The sequence below is a fragment of the Anolis sagrei genome, chromosome 5 (assembly GCF_037176765.1).
Source record: "Anolis sagrei isolate rAnoSag1 chromosome 5, rAnoSag1.mat, whole genome shotgun sequence".
In the NCBI taxonomy this organism is placed as follows: Eukaryota; Metazoa; Chordata; class Lepidosauria; order Squamata; family Dactyloidae; genus Anolis; species Anolis sagrei.
The window spans coordinates 27442321-27457479 of record NC_090025.1 but is presented as its reverse complement, the minus strand read 5'-3'; the positions used below and the strand labels follow the sequence as shown (position 1 = coordinate 27457479).

Genomic DNA, 15159 nt, shown 5'->3' with positions numbered 1-15159 from the left:
GAGCGGGACGCAGGGAGCATACAACGCCCTTGTTGTCCCAGCTCCACTGGCTGCCGATTTGCTACCGGGCCCAATTTAAGGTGCTGGTGCTATCCTACAAAGCCCTAAACGGTTCCGGCCCAAAATACCTTGCGGACCGCATCTCGGCCTACGAGCCCACGAGGACCTTAAGATCATCCGGGGAGGCCCTTCTCTCGGTCCCGCCTGCCTCTCAGGCACGCCTGGCGGGGACAAGAGAGCGGGCCTTCTCGGTGGTGGCCCCCCGGCTATGGAACTCCCTCCCTGCTGAAATTAGACAGGCGCCCTCCCTAATGGCCTTCCGTAAGGGCCTGAAAACATGGCTCTTCGAGAAGGCCTTCAATTGAGTGCTATGTTATCGGAATGACGACCGGAATGGACTACGACTATGAGATTGATTATGACCCCAAAATAGACGAAGCGGATTTTTAGTTAATTAGATGTTTGTATTAGTAAGATGTTGTGTTGTGGTCTTGACTTATTGTAAATTGTTGTTTTTTCTATGTTTTGTACACCGCCACGAGTCGCCCTAGGGCTGAGAGCGGCGGTTAATAAGTGCAAGTAATAAATAATAATAATAATAATAATGCAGCTGACACTCAGCCAGCTGCGTCACAATATCTTTAATGGCTCGGCACAAGAGCACCAATGCATTGATCTCTCAAGTTGAACCCTGCCTAATATGATAGGATAACAATTGTATTTATCTTTTGAGAGTGTAGGTATTTTTGTTCCCTCTTTTTAAAGTGTCCGGACTGTTTCTTTTGGTTCAATCTCTGCCAATTTGTCAGATTTCTTTAAATTTTGCAGGCACAAACTTGAGCATCTCTTGTCTGCTCTACACAAAGTATGTTGTTAGGAAGACTGTAAAGTTGAATAATAAGGAAAGGAACAATGTACAGTGCTTCCCTTAACACATCTCAAGAAGTTTTGCATTACCATTCGGAGTCAGAGGCTTGATACTCCATCACATCCTTATAGGACTCCACTGTGGAGGTTACATAAAGCTCAGGGAGTTCAGTAAGGGCCTGGAAAAGGCTGAACATGTAACTTAAAAAATATGCAGCAGAAGTGTCATAAAATGATTCTGATGGGGAAACTAGCTCCTTCATTTGAACTGTATGTGTTCTCTTTGTCAAGTTTCGTCTTACCTATTCTCAGCAAACCACTGTCCTAGATGTTATCCCTCACATGAATGGCTTTTATAAAGATAGTTGTTTGTGATTTACTTTTAAAGTAACCTGGATGTGTTTGTTTTCTTTTGGAGTATTCTGTTGTATATTCAGTAATGACAAGAGACTTTGTCAGGTTAGGGTGAATGTATTCCTGTATTTTTTCCAGTCTGTTCTTTGGCATAGGTAAAGGTAAAGGTTTTCCCCTGACATTAATCAAGGCCAATCATGTCTGACTCTGGGGGTTGGTGCTCATCTCCATTTCTAACCTGAAGAGCCAGCATCGTCTGTAGATAACTCCAAGGTCATGCAGTCATGTGGCCGGCATGACTGTATGGAGCACCGTTACCTTCCTGCTGGAGCGGCACCTATTGATCTACTCACATTTGCATGTTTTTGAACTGCTAGGTTGGCAGAAGCTGTGGCTAAAAGCGGGAGCTCACGCTGCTCCCCAAATTTGAACCTGCGACCTTTCAGTCAACAAGTTCAGCAGTTCACCGCTTTAACCCACTGCACCACTGGGGGCTCTGTTCCGTTCCCCAGCATTAATAACAATAATAATAATAATAATAATAATAATAATAATACTTTATTTATATTCCACCCTTTCCCCAAAGGGCACTCAGGGCAGATCCCAACATTCAACGGCAAACATTCAATGCCTCCATAAACGGATAAATATCAGCATAATAATCCTAGAGGAACCCCACATATCAAAAACCTAAGAGCCTAACATCATTAAATTAAACTCAATGGAATCAAACAAAATTGCATAATGGCATAAAATCTAAAGATAAAAAAAATATTTACTTTGATATATAGAAGCCAGCTATCATTCATCAAGTTGTGTGAGTTGGTTGTGTAGCTAGTGATGGTAAGTGGACTAGCATAAATTAGATTGAGTCCAGATACTAAATGGTATACGACCAGAGGTCTGGTAGTGATCTCTCATTGTCTAATTCTCCTCCTTTCTGTATGCTAATGAGCAGAAGTAAATCTTTTGTTGTTTTTGGAAGGAGAGGAGGGAGAGGGGGCCAGCTTTATTTCTTTATGGAGGGCATTCCAGAGGTGGGGAGCAATCATGGAGAAGGCCCTCTCTCTTGTCGTATTGAACCAAAAGAAACAGTCCAGGAGGAGACAAAGATATCCACACTTCCAACAGATAAATACAATTATTATCCTATCAGATTAGGCAGGGTTCAACTTGAGAGATCAATGCATTGGTGCTCTTGTGCTGAGCCATTAAAGATGTTTTTCCAGTGTGCCAGAATTGCTCCAGACAGCTTTCTGAATATTCTGTAGTGCACAGCTTGTGCAGGAAAATATTTCACTCCTTTATATCATTATTCTTATATTGCTGGGCTCCAGCAATAGAAGTAAAATGTGCTTTCGGATTGCTAAAGCATTGCCCAGCCAAGGTATTATTACTTTATATACTTGGCTGACAATTTTATGACTTGTCTAACAATGTTGAGTCATTCACAGCGTTGCAGAGAAATGCTATGTTTTATATAAATATCAGTGGTTTTGTATATTTTAAGTCTCAAATGCTAAAAAATCATTTAGAAGGGTGTAAAAACGGTTACGATGTTGTCTAAATAGGCATGAATATATATATATTCAAAAAGTATTTGTCATACAGCTTCATCACAACTGACTCAGGTTGCATTGATTTCATTGGCTCCTTTCTAAATATGGATAAATCAGAGCCCAGCCCCACATGAGCCTGAGAGATTTCAGCTGACCCAATTCTCCCAGTAGACCTTCTGAACCCATCTGCCTCTACATCCCATCTTGCAACCTAAGATCATCTGGGGAGGCTCTGCTCTCACTTCTGTCAACATCGCAAATGCTTTTGGTGGGGATGAGAGACAGGGCCTTCTCGGCTGTGGCCCCCCACCTATGGAATGCACTCCCAAATGAAATAAGATCAACTCCATCCCTCCTGGCCTTCAGAAAAAAATTAAAATTGTGGTTTTGGGACCAGGCCTTCGGGCAGCAGACGTAATTTGCACCATAATGGACATTGACTGGAATGGCGTTGCAGCAGATGACATTGTGATTTTGTTTTATTGTTTTAATTAATGTTATATGTATTGGTTTTAATGATTGTTTTGTATTTGATTGTGTTGTATTATTGTAATTGTGATGCAGCAGTCTTGCACCATTACTAATGTAAGCCGTCCTGAGTCCCCTTTTGGGAGTTGAGAAGAGACGGGGTAAAAATGCCAGTAATAAATAATAATACATAATTCTGGCCAAGGAAGAATTGAATATCAGATGAGGTCTAACACCTTGGTTGTAACAACTTTGAAATCCATGTGGCATTGAATCCACCAGAAAATAAGTTGCCTGAACAAATTCAGAACACTGTGGAGTCATGGTCTATGACCAACTATAAAATAAGATAAAATGTTTTATTTGCAGAGTGGCATCTTGATCAATCTAGTTCCACTAAATGTGTGTATTATGTGCCTTTAAGTCATTAGTTGATTTAGTATGACATCATGAATTTCATAGGGTTTCTTAAGACAGATAATATTCAGAGATGGTTTTGCCAGTTCTTTCGTCTAAAATACAGCTTACAACAAATATTATTCATTGGTGGTTTCCCATCCAAGTGCTAACCAGGACTAGATACTCCTGAGCAAAAACTGCAGTCCTGTTTTCAATACTTACCCCAAAGAACCTATAGAGTGATTTATGCTTTGTGCTCTTTTTTTTCCTATGCAGTGTATGTTCTGGGAGGGGGAAGAAGACTTGGAATTTCTGTAATTTAGCATTTTCTAAAATATATGGATGAAAGCTATTGGCTTTCTTATATCCATCTAAGGCATCAGGTAACAGATTTTGCTTCTATTTCTGCAGAAAGATGAAACTCCAAGCAGTTCATGCAAATGTTTCAATGGACCTTCATTGTCACAAATTGGCACAATTGCCTGGATGATCACACTGAGTGATGCCCTGCACAACTTCATTGATGGATTAGCAATCGGAGCATCCTTCACACTCTCCCTGTTGCAGGGAATTAGCACATCTATAGCAATCTTGTGTGAAGAATTTCCTCATGAACTGGGTAAGATAACACTGTTGTTGCATTTGGGGAATACAATTATGGTGTTTTTTCCTTTTTTTTTGGTACGTATTTCAAATATTACTAAAATTATCTTTGAAAAACATTGTACCAATATCACTTCTGATTAATCTTCTTTTGTCCCCCCTCTCTCCCAATTTCCAGGAGATTTTGTCATCCTTCTTAATGCAGGCATGAGCACACGTCAAGCTTTGTTTTTCAATTTTCTGTCAGCATGCTCCTGCTATCTTGGACTAGCTTTTGGTATAATAGTGGGCAATAACTTTGCTCCAAACATTATCTTTGCAATTGCTGGAGGCATGTTCCTATACATTTCCCTGGCAGATATGGTAAGTTTCCACTATGCTCTCCTTACATGACACAAAAAAATGAATGTTTACATGGTTGTATTATATAGAAATATACTTGTAAGAGGAAGTTGTGTTTATCATTAGCACAAAACTAATTTCTTGTGAGAATGGGTTTCCTTTCAAAATAATTACTTCATTTTACTTTTCCTCTATTAGCCACTTTAGCTACAATCTGTTCTCATTCTAAGTTTTCAAAGTTAATGTGAATCCTGTTGGTAGAATTTGTAGTATTTTGTTATGCTCTACCTTTTCTCCAAAGCTGGGAATCAAGGTGGTTTGCAAAATGAAAAAACAAACAAACATGTAATATATTCCAGAAGAGGGAGCTGTATCTATTCACATTCTTCTTGCCATTAACACCAGAAGTCCTCCTTAGTAAACCAGCATCCAGTTAGGTACATTTAGGAAAAGGTAATTAGCTGACTGTGACCACAGTTATGTGCCTAGGTATATACAAGAGGTTCATAAAATCCTCCAGACCAGAATGTCAAGGTTTGCTGGATGGGACAGAAAAAGAAGAGCCCTTTGTTATAGAGATGGTTTATAAGAGATCTTCTAAATGTATCTTCTTGCGTACCTAATGTGGTCCTGCTTCTAAAAATGGGTGAATGCCCACTGAGTACTAGGGCCTGGACTCTGAAAATGAACCTATGGTTTTCAAACTGGGAACAGGTTTACTACACTGCCTACCTTATGAAGCCCTGAAACTCTTTTGGGCGTGAAGGACTGGACTGGACTATCTGCGTCCCTTCTGCTCCATTTGAGACTCAAAATGGTGTAAGAATTCCTGAAGCAAAGGTTGTGGGACATTGCCTTGGGAGAGCTTAGAGCCCACTCAAATTCACTATGCTCCCCCAGAGTTCTAAATTTACCAAACAGGGAGCCATTTAAGACATGTGAATACCTAAAAGCCTCACAGTGACTAAATATCACAGACTCTTTACAAAGGGGAGATTAAATGAATTTCCCTCAGAGCTGCTAAGAGGCAGTCTGGAATTCCTTACTCCCAAAGACTATGCCCCTGTGGATGAAATGAAATAGAAACAATAGAACACATTTTATTGCAGTTTCGCTACTACACAATGCAACGTAGCCAACTTTTATATCCAATCCTGTCCCGCAGATGACCAGCCATCTCCTGCAGAGGATTGTTAGATATCTTTTAGAGGACAAGTGCCACAGGGTGACTCTTATAGAGGCAAAATTCCTTGGAGTGGCAATCAGGCTGAGAAAGCAACTAACCTCCAATAGGGGTATTACTTGAAACCATGTAGATGTATCCTGTACAACAGACTTTTCTTGAGATGGGAGAATTTGGTTTTACTGATGGGTCTATGGACCATAATAAAATTAACTAACCAACTTTATTATAGAGATGGAGGTATTGTGCACAGAAGAAAACTCCTGGACCTGTAGATGTAGGTTTTTCAACCAATAGATTCCAGGAAGACCCTGGATCAAAGCCACTAAACGTCCCTTTTAACTTTATATATTTAAAGTGGGTTGGAGTAATTTGCTAGCGTGTTCCCAGGTAAAAGTGCCTATAGAATGAGAGATGATAAACAACATTGGGAAGAGGTATATGTATGCATTTGATGTAGGCAAATGTGTGGAAACTTGTGATACCAAGAGTTTAATTCAAAAACTGCATCATATTATCACAACTAAACTGAAGATCAGTAATAGAAAAGAGTTGATGGGAAAAGCAACTTAATGGATAAGATTTCAGTGCATCCCTTATAGCATTCATCTCCAAATAAGAGAATGAGAGATGAATGGACTAGCACTAGAGACACGGTAGATTTCATGAGTCTTGTGGTACAGTAAATACTTCCTACCTTTGTGTGTGATGAGACAAGTATTTCCCCAACTAAAAAGGAAAGATAGCTCTGTTGGTGTGTATAGTGATCTCTTTCCACCAAGGGTAAAGGGCATCCGAGGAGACTACAGCTGATCTCTCTGCGTAATTTCTATCTTAGTCTTTATTTGCACCCCTGTTTTTAACCTCACTATGTAGCAGGTTATAGGTTTCTCTGACTAGCTTTCAAATCTCTCTGTCTTTATATTTCTAGACCTGAACCTTTCATGCAATATCTGAATAAAAAGTAAATAATGTGTGTGAATGGTCAGTACAGAATCCTGCTTTTCTGCTGAATTCTACCCTGTTCTTCTCTATTTTAAACAGGTAGGATTTGTTAAAACTCCTGTTTTCCATTCTTCTTGTTCTTTTTCTTGCTTCTTCTCTCTAGATTGTACATTATGAAAGATGTATTGGTAGGTAATAGGACTCTGGATTGGGCCCCATGTAGGGCATTGTCTATTAGAATGCTTTCTCATCAGAAGACCTTTGTCTGTACTATGGTCACTAAACATTAACTGATTGAAGGTTAGTAAGTCTCACACAGGATAGAAGGTCTTGGCTCTTTAGAAAAGTAGAGAGGTCCTGGGATCTCAAGAGAAAGATTATCATGCAGAAGGAGGTCATTAATGCAATTACATAAGCCAAGAGCAAGTTAATTGTTATCTAATCAAAGACAGAGTAAGCCCTACACATGTTCCTACCAATGACAGAGTAGCAAATTGTGTCTCTTTCACAATGTCATATTAGCATAAATAATTTAGGAGTCCCCCTGAACAAGCCAGCAGTCCTCTAGTTTAATATCCGCTGCTTCTTTGGAAGTCTTCTAACAGAGGTTGGACGGCCATCATCCAGGACTGCTCTAGTTTTGTACATCTGCATGGCAAGGCATTGGACTTGCAATCCCTTATAGCTCTATGCTTCCATGATTCTATCTTACCTCTTCTAGTAGCCTGCAATCCAAAAAGGGCTGTGAAAGCAAATGTTCTCCCCAACTATGTAATATCTAGATTGACTCTGAACACTGACACTTAATTAAGTTATTAAATGTAATAGTCATATGTAAGATAAATATGGCCAGGTGAGCTTACCAACTCTTCTTGTCTCAACAAAATTCAGACAGTGCAGTACAATGTAACATATCAAAATTACTATGAACATTTGGTTTTCTTTGCATTTGGAAACAGTACTATTTGGGATTACAAGTCTCAGAAGCCTTTGTACTACAGCTTCCAGAATCCCTAAGACTGCAGTGATTATGATAGTGAAAAGATACTGGAAGTTGTTAAAAAAATAAAATTATGGTTCTTCCTCATCATTATCAGAACCAGTAAAAATTAAAGAACCTTACTTTTCCTGGCATCACATTACTGCAGTTTGGAGAAAGTTGGGGCACAGGAACATCACCTTGTTTGGTAGAAGCCTAAAAATTGATGGCAAGGATATTGGTTAGATAATTTGACATAACCCAGGGATAACTTTTTTGAATCCCAGTTGCAGATGTTGGGCACATCTTGGATAGGGTTTTATGTTGGACCAGGCTGAACTAGTGTTCTCAGTTACCCACAGAGAGACTGTTTAGTTATCATTCCATCATCATGGATATTCACAACTATATCCACCCTTTGATAATATCCTGTAGTACTCTTTCATGCAGTTGTTGATGACTTGTGTTTGATGACAAGTGTGAAAACTTAAATAAGAAACAATAAAGGCCTGAAGTTACTACCAAGATCATAGTTAGAAGTGACTGCAAGAATCACACAGTCCAATACTTAAACTTGCCTAGGCCCTCATGTGGCTGAAAAATCCACATGACACCATCTGTTGAAGTCCCATTTTGATGCACTTGGTGGTATTCCTGGTAGCTTGCATAAGGAAGCTATGAACTGTGATTGGGCAATCAAACTACAGGAAAGGAGATTCCACCTGAACATGAGGAAGAACATCCTAACTTTGAGAGCTGTTCAGCACTGGAACTCTCTGCCCTGGAGTGTGGTGGAGGCTTCTTTGGAGGCTTTTAAGCAGAGGCTGGAGGGCCTTCTGTCAGGGGTGCTTTGAATGCAATTTTCCTGCGTCTTGGCAGGGGGTTGGACTGGATGGCCCACGAGGTCTCTTCCAATTCTATGATTCTATGATTGTAATGACTTGAATACCATAATTAAGATGTAGAACCTTTCTGAGGCATATAAACAAGTATTAAATTCTGTAACATCATCTCCTCAATTCACAGACAAGAGGGAACATCTGGACCAACCAGGTTTGGTGTAATTACTGGGCAGTGTCTACCCCCAGGCCACATGTGCCTCCAGACACTTTTTGTGGCTTTTGACCCCTTTGGATTTCCCATAATGCCATTTTTCTGGCAAGAAAAGATGAATTGCCGCTGCTGAAAGTTTTCAGATGTAGCAACACATTTTTAGAAGGTTTCAGTACTCATTGTGTGTGTATCCACTTGGTTTGGATTTGGGGCTTTTTTGACAGTCCACGTGGCCCCTAAAAATTCCTCCCTTGATTTACTGCCATTGCCCACACCAATAGTGGTGAGCAAAGTGTAGTTCAATGCAGATGCTGTTGCATTCATAATTTCCTTGCCTAACACAACCAATGGTGGGATATGTTGTCCAGTGGAGAGGGCATATTTTCCCTTCCTATCTTGTAGTTGCTTTTCAGATATGTTACCTCTGATCCTCTAGTTCACCAACTGAAATCTTGGGTGAACAAAAAATCACACCTTGACTAATAAGCAAGAAGACATCATTAAGACTGGCCCCGATTTTTTTGCTGCCTCACATCGAGCAGTAAATACTGCTTTCAAACCTAAAAGTCAAAAGTCCATCAGCAACTGAGTTCTTTTTGGCACCAGAGGCAGAAAATCCTGTTCTTCTCCCCAGCGGCAAAGTAAACACTCCAGAATAATAATTCCACTATCTCTCCCATGTTCTGCCTTTGCGTGACATCCGAAATCATCTGCTCGAGGTATCTTCCTTATTTTCTAAAATAGTAGAGTTTGTCTTGCCTCCCTCTTCCGATTCTTAGGAATATGGAATGCAACATAATGTGTTTGATTTTTTCTGCCCTTTCCTGACCTCCTTCCCCCCATTATCAGGATGCTTGAGTTAATCCCTTCACTGCTGCTCAATGCTAGGAGCCCTGCCCTGTAAAAAGAGGATATTTTATAGCAATGATGATGACGACTGAGTTCATCATTATTCTTAGCTTTATTGAAGAGACTTTAACAATGATGAGAGGTGGCAGCAATAAAGGCTGTCATCTGTCTCCAATGGATTTTATTACCCCAGTAACAGAAAATTTTCCTTCTGTTTCCAAAAATTCAATTGTGTTTGGAAAATACAATTTTTGGACTCCTTAAGTTTCAGGAGGCTTTGAAGACTTTGAATTTGATCCTACCTCATCTTTTGATAAGCAGCCAGTGCAGCAATTTTGTTGATCTGTATTTGTCAGCACTTTGCAGTATCTGAAGTTTCTTCAGTGTCTTTGAATTAATTTCCAAGGAGAGTATGCACAATGATCAACAGCAAGTAAGTGTGTTTACCTGCCAGAATAGAAACAGCTTCTGTGAATTGTTTTCTAAAGAATCTTTCTATTCTGCCTGGAGTCTGCTGATGTGCGAATATGTATGAGAGTGGATGAGTGCACTACATATGCCTTTGTCGTAGAATCAAGTTTTGTTGTACAAAATATCTCATATATTACTTGGGTCCTTGGCAATTACAATTATAGTTAAAAGCCATATTTCTAGACCTCACAACTTTTGAGGGTGCCTGCCATAGATGCAGGTGAAACATCAGGAGAGAATGTTTCTAGAACATGGCGTTAGAACCTGGAAAACTCACAACTACTCAGTAGTTCTGGCCATGAAAGCCTTTGACAATACATATTTCTAGTTATCAGAAATAGCATGGAATGAAATAGCAAATTCTGACATGTGGACATCATTCTGGTAGACATAGGCTCATAACTACTGCATCCAGTGGAAGTGGCTGAACAAACGTTGGACCTTTGGTTTATGAGTTATCTAACACAGGAGTCCCTGGTGGTGCAGTGGGTTAAACCACTGAGCTGCTAAACTTGTTGACTGAAAGGTTGCAGGTTCAAATCCGGGGAACTGTGAGGGCTTTTGCTGTCAGCCCCAGCTTCTGCTAACCTAGCAGTTCAAAAACATGCGAATGTGAGTACATCAATAGGTACCTCTCCGGTGCGAAGGTATCGGCTCTCCATGCAGTCATACTGGCCACATGACCTTGGAGGTGTCTATGGACAATGCTGGCTCTTCGGCTTAGAAATGGAGATGAGCACCAATACCCAGAGTTGGACACGACTGGACTTAATGTCAGGGGAAATCCTTTACCTTTACCTTTAACACAGGTCTATGCCTATCTCTCCAAAAACCCCATCCTCCCCCATTTTAGTGACTTTTTAACCCTATGCTGCAGCAAAATATATTTGCTCCTGGTGCCTCACCCAAGTCCCCTCCCACAGTAACTGCAGAGTTTATACCTCCCAAAAAGCAATTGAAAACTGAGTGAAAATTAAGCTGAAAGTGATGACATGGCACTTCTTATAATGGTAGAGACACTGATATAGCTCCTGGGGTGAAGTAGTAGAAATATCTTCTGTTCTCTCTGCCCTCATAATGTCTACTCTCATAAGGTGATGTAAACACTTGGTAACAGAAAAACATTCTCCTTTCTTCTCCAGTAAGGCAGAGTAACAAGCTCAAGAGCAGAACCTCTTATTCTGGGAGGTAAATAAGTCAGAGCACCAAATTATACCTAGTTCAGTCTCATTTTAAATTAAAGTAATGTAATTTATTTAGCTCCTCCCACAGCAAGGGTGAGTAATGGGCAGTGGATGTTAAGTCAGGGTTTCCCTGGAATATTCTGATGTGTACATCATGTAAACAAGAAATGTCAGAGCCTATTTTACTTAGATTCTGTTCTATTCCTTTGCCTAAAAAGACCACAATAGTTTTAGAAATATTTTTATTTTGCATAATACTTTCTGCACAAGGCAGAATCCCTCTTGCAGACGTGGTTGCTCTGCTGTGGAAATCACAGCTTCCATCTTTACAATGGTCCAGTCATGTGAGCAGCAAACCTATCACTCTGCTTGCATTATATTCTGATACACAAGTGGATTGATGCAATAGGATCTTGGCTTGGAAAGACAAGTAGCCCAAGTCAATGAGAATGGCAGATTATTCAAACATGATATTCTGCAGCTAGATTATTGAATTTGCAATCCACCTTTATGCCAAAGGCCTGCCCTGTTTCTATATGAGCAGTTCACAAGATGTATGGCCATTTACACAGCAGATGTACTTTCAGGAGTGCATCTGAAGTGCATTTGAAGTGACCCTGGGTGTTTTTTTAATTTTTGGATGCTGGATCTGGGGTAATCTAATGTTCATGTGTCAAAAAGACCCTCTGCTGTTTTCCTGGCCAGAAGCAGCTCCACAGTGGACCCTTGCTGGCAGTGTTGCTTTTGGCAATCACATGACTGAGCACCATGTTGTGATGCCACCAGAAGTGACGTCACCAGCAAGGCTGTGCTGGGGAGCTGCTTTTGGATAGTGATATAGTGGTCCAGGATGTCAGGGCACCATTGCTGATGTAATATTTGGCCCAGTTGATCATGTGGACTGCAATACCACTTCAGGGCACTTGCGCTGTAGGATACTACTCCCAAGTAGTTTGCATGGTGTAGATGCAGCCTTGATGTAAATAACTAAAGAATATAAGAGGTGTGTTTGCAGCCAAGTACATAAAATGCATAAAGACACTAACCAGATAAAATGAAATATATAAGCAGTCCCCAAGTTATGAACACGATAGGCTCTGTAGGTTGTTTTTCCTTAAGTTGAATTACATTTGTATGTAAATCAGAACAGGTACATTTTAAAGTCTAACTTCAGCCATATATATATATATATATATATATATATATATATATATATAATGGACCTGAGGAGCAAGGGCCTATGGAGCAAGCTTTGGATAGCATAGAGAAAGGTTAACACCCTTGTGGTGTTTGTTTTGTTATCTGTGCTCCTGTTCAGAAGATTTCAACCTTACTTTCTCCAATAATTCAATTTTGAAAATTTTGGCTTGTTGTGGAAACTACAAGCCAAAATTGGTGATGTATTGGTGATAAAGCTTCAATGAATACACCTTTCCCCTATGACAACTCCTCCAGGAGTAATCTTCTCTCACTTCCAGTTGTTTCACCCCATTCTTAACTATGAGTCATATGTAAGTTGGATGTTTGTAACTTGGGGACTGCCTGTATATGTTACAACTCAATCGTATCCAGTATAAATACAAATAAGAAAGACCTTCAAGGAACTGCTGCAAGCTGTTGAAAGGAAGGACTAGTAACCAGCAGGCGTGGTCTCGGTTATGTTTCTGGGAGATTCTGGGGATTTTAGTTCTATAATTTTGCTTTTCTAAACTTTGGTCAGCATGTCCAAATATGTTGTCTTTTCTACCTAATACCAACAACTACTAACAGATGAGTGTATACATGCCTGTGTGATTCATGAAGAGTCCCTGCTTTTCACCAACACCAACTCCATAGTGGCACAGAGTTAAGGTTGAATTCACTTCCTCATTAATTGGCCTGTCACAATGGCCAATAATTTACTTTAAATGACTGCTCCATTTAGCCCAGGACTTTCCTATCAGTGCAACCCTACCCATGACAAGCCAATATAAATAATATGGTCATGAGCTCTGTGATGCTAACACGTCAAAGGCAACCCATTGGAGGATTTTTCCACAAAAGGCGAACAGAAAAATTCCCCATAATATTGGAGGGAGTCTTAGAAAGGAGTACATAGTAAAACAGACTATTTAGCTTGCTCATTTCCACGTAATCAATCAGACACAGCATCCCAGTTAAGTATAGTCCGAAATCATTGTTTTTCAAGTGACTTGGGAACCAAATCCAATTTCATGAAGCAATGTAAAATAAATCAATGGATGCATTTAAAAATATGCTGTTGTGCAATGTTCTGCCAGCAGATGGCAAAACCTACCTAAAAATCTTTCTCTTTCTCTTCCCCTTTCCATCTTTGTAGTTCCCAGAGATGAATGACATGACAAGAGAGAAAGTAACTGGAAGGAAAACTGATCTAGGCTTTTTCCTTATCCAAAATGCTGGCCTGCTCACAGGATTTGCTGCCATCCTGCTGATCACATTGTACGCAGGAAACATTGAACTGGAATGATGTGATAACGAAGAGATGAGGATGAGGATGAGGATGAGGATGAAGACACTAAGTAAATTTAAAAAATGGAAGAACTTTTGAACTCTGTAAAGGGACTCGGACAACAAAATGGATTTGTTACAACACCTTCAGTCATTTTGAAATGAAACAAAACTTTTTTTCATACAGATCACCAAAACTGGTACTAAGACCGAGGTTTTCCTTCAACATCTATATTATGGTCAATGTTGTTGCAAAACTTCACTGCAGACTTCAAAGTGAGAGCTCTGGTTGGTTCAAGGAGACTGTTTGCCTGCAAAAAACTGCACTATTCTGTCGTGTCATTCAGAGCTCTCAATTGAGACATTTGTACTTTTAACTGCAAAATCACCAGGGTGCCTTTGTCATTGTAGACCAAATGCACTATATTTTTCTTAAGTGTTGTTAATTTGCAGGATGTTGCAGGTTAAAATAAACTAGGTTTTTAGGACAAGCCTGAAAACTATTCCTTAATAGGTTTGACTCACTGATGTTTGGAGTAAAACCCAGAATGGATTTAAAATCATACTGACATGGAAACAGGCACAGTGGGTTAAACTGCTGAGCTTCTGAACTTGCTGACCAAAAGCTTGGCGGTTCAAATCCGGGGAGCGGGATGAGCTCCCACTGTTAGGGCCAGCTTCTGCCAACCTAGCAGTTCAAAAACATGCAAATGTGAGTAGATCAATAGGTACCACTTTTGCAGGAAGGTAACAGCACTCCATGCAGTCACACTGGCCACATGACCTTGGAGGTGTCTACAGACAACGCTGGATCTTTGGCTTAGAAATGGAGATGAGCACTAACCCCTAGAGTCGGACATAACTAGACTTAATGTCTGGATAAATCTTTACCTTTACTAGTTGTCCTTCACAGAACCATTGAAAGGAATGCATTCAGTTCCAATAATTCCATTGGGAGTGAACTCACATTGTATCTCCCCTGTTCTTGGATCCTGGGGTCTCACACACTCTTCTGGCTTCCTCACTCCCATTGGACAATGAGTAGAAATTGCTATACTTTTGCGCAGTGTTGTGAACTTATCAAAATGATTTTTCTCTTTATCTTGAGGAGATAAAAATCCCATGGCCCTTGTGCACCCTCCTACAAATCAATGGATTCTTGCTTTAGCTGACAAAGTCATTTAATGCGATGCCACCATCTCCAGAAGAGCTATAGACATATTGTAACTGTGATACCAGCTGCAGCTTCAAAATAAGTTTTCTCCCCCCCCCCTTTTTTTAAAAATAAACTCATTTCAGCAAGTTTGCATACATGATGCAAAGATTCTAGTTACTAATTAACACTAATTAATTATACCACTTACTGCTTTTGATCTTCCTCTTTCAAGGGGACCGTGGGTTTATAGGAATGGCATTTCTTAATAAGTGAATACT

The 15159-nt window shown here is 40.0% G+C and overlaps 1 protein-coding gene across 1 annotated transcript in view; it reads left to right on the top strand.

Moving 5' to 3' along the window:
- The window catches only part of SLC39A8 (solute carrier family 39 member 8), a 49129-nt gene extending 34893 nt beyond the window's left edge, over nt 1–14236 (top strand). Inside the window, exons 6-8 of the mRNA XM_060779162.2 lie at nt 4059–4266; nt 4429–4613; nt 13595–14236. Coding sequence (XP_060635145.2) covers nt 4059–4266; nt 4429–4613; nt 13595–13744 — 543 coding nt within the window. The 3' untranslated portion in view covers nt 13745–14236. The remainder of the gene's footprint in view (nt 1–4058; nt 4267–4428; nt 4614–13594) is intronic.
- Nucleotides 14237–15159: the final 923 nt, after the last annotated feature.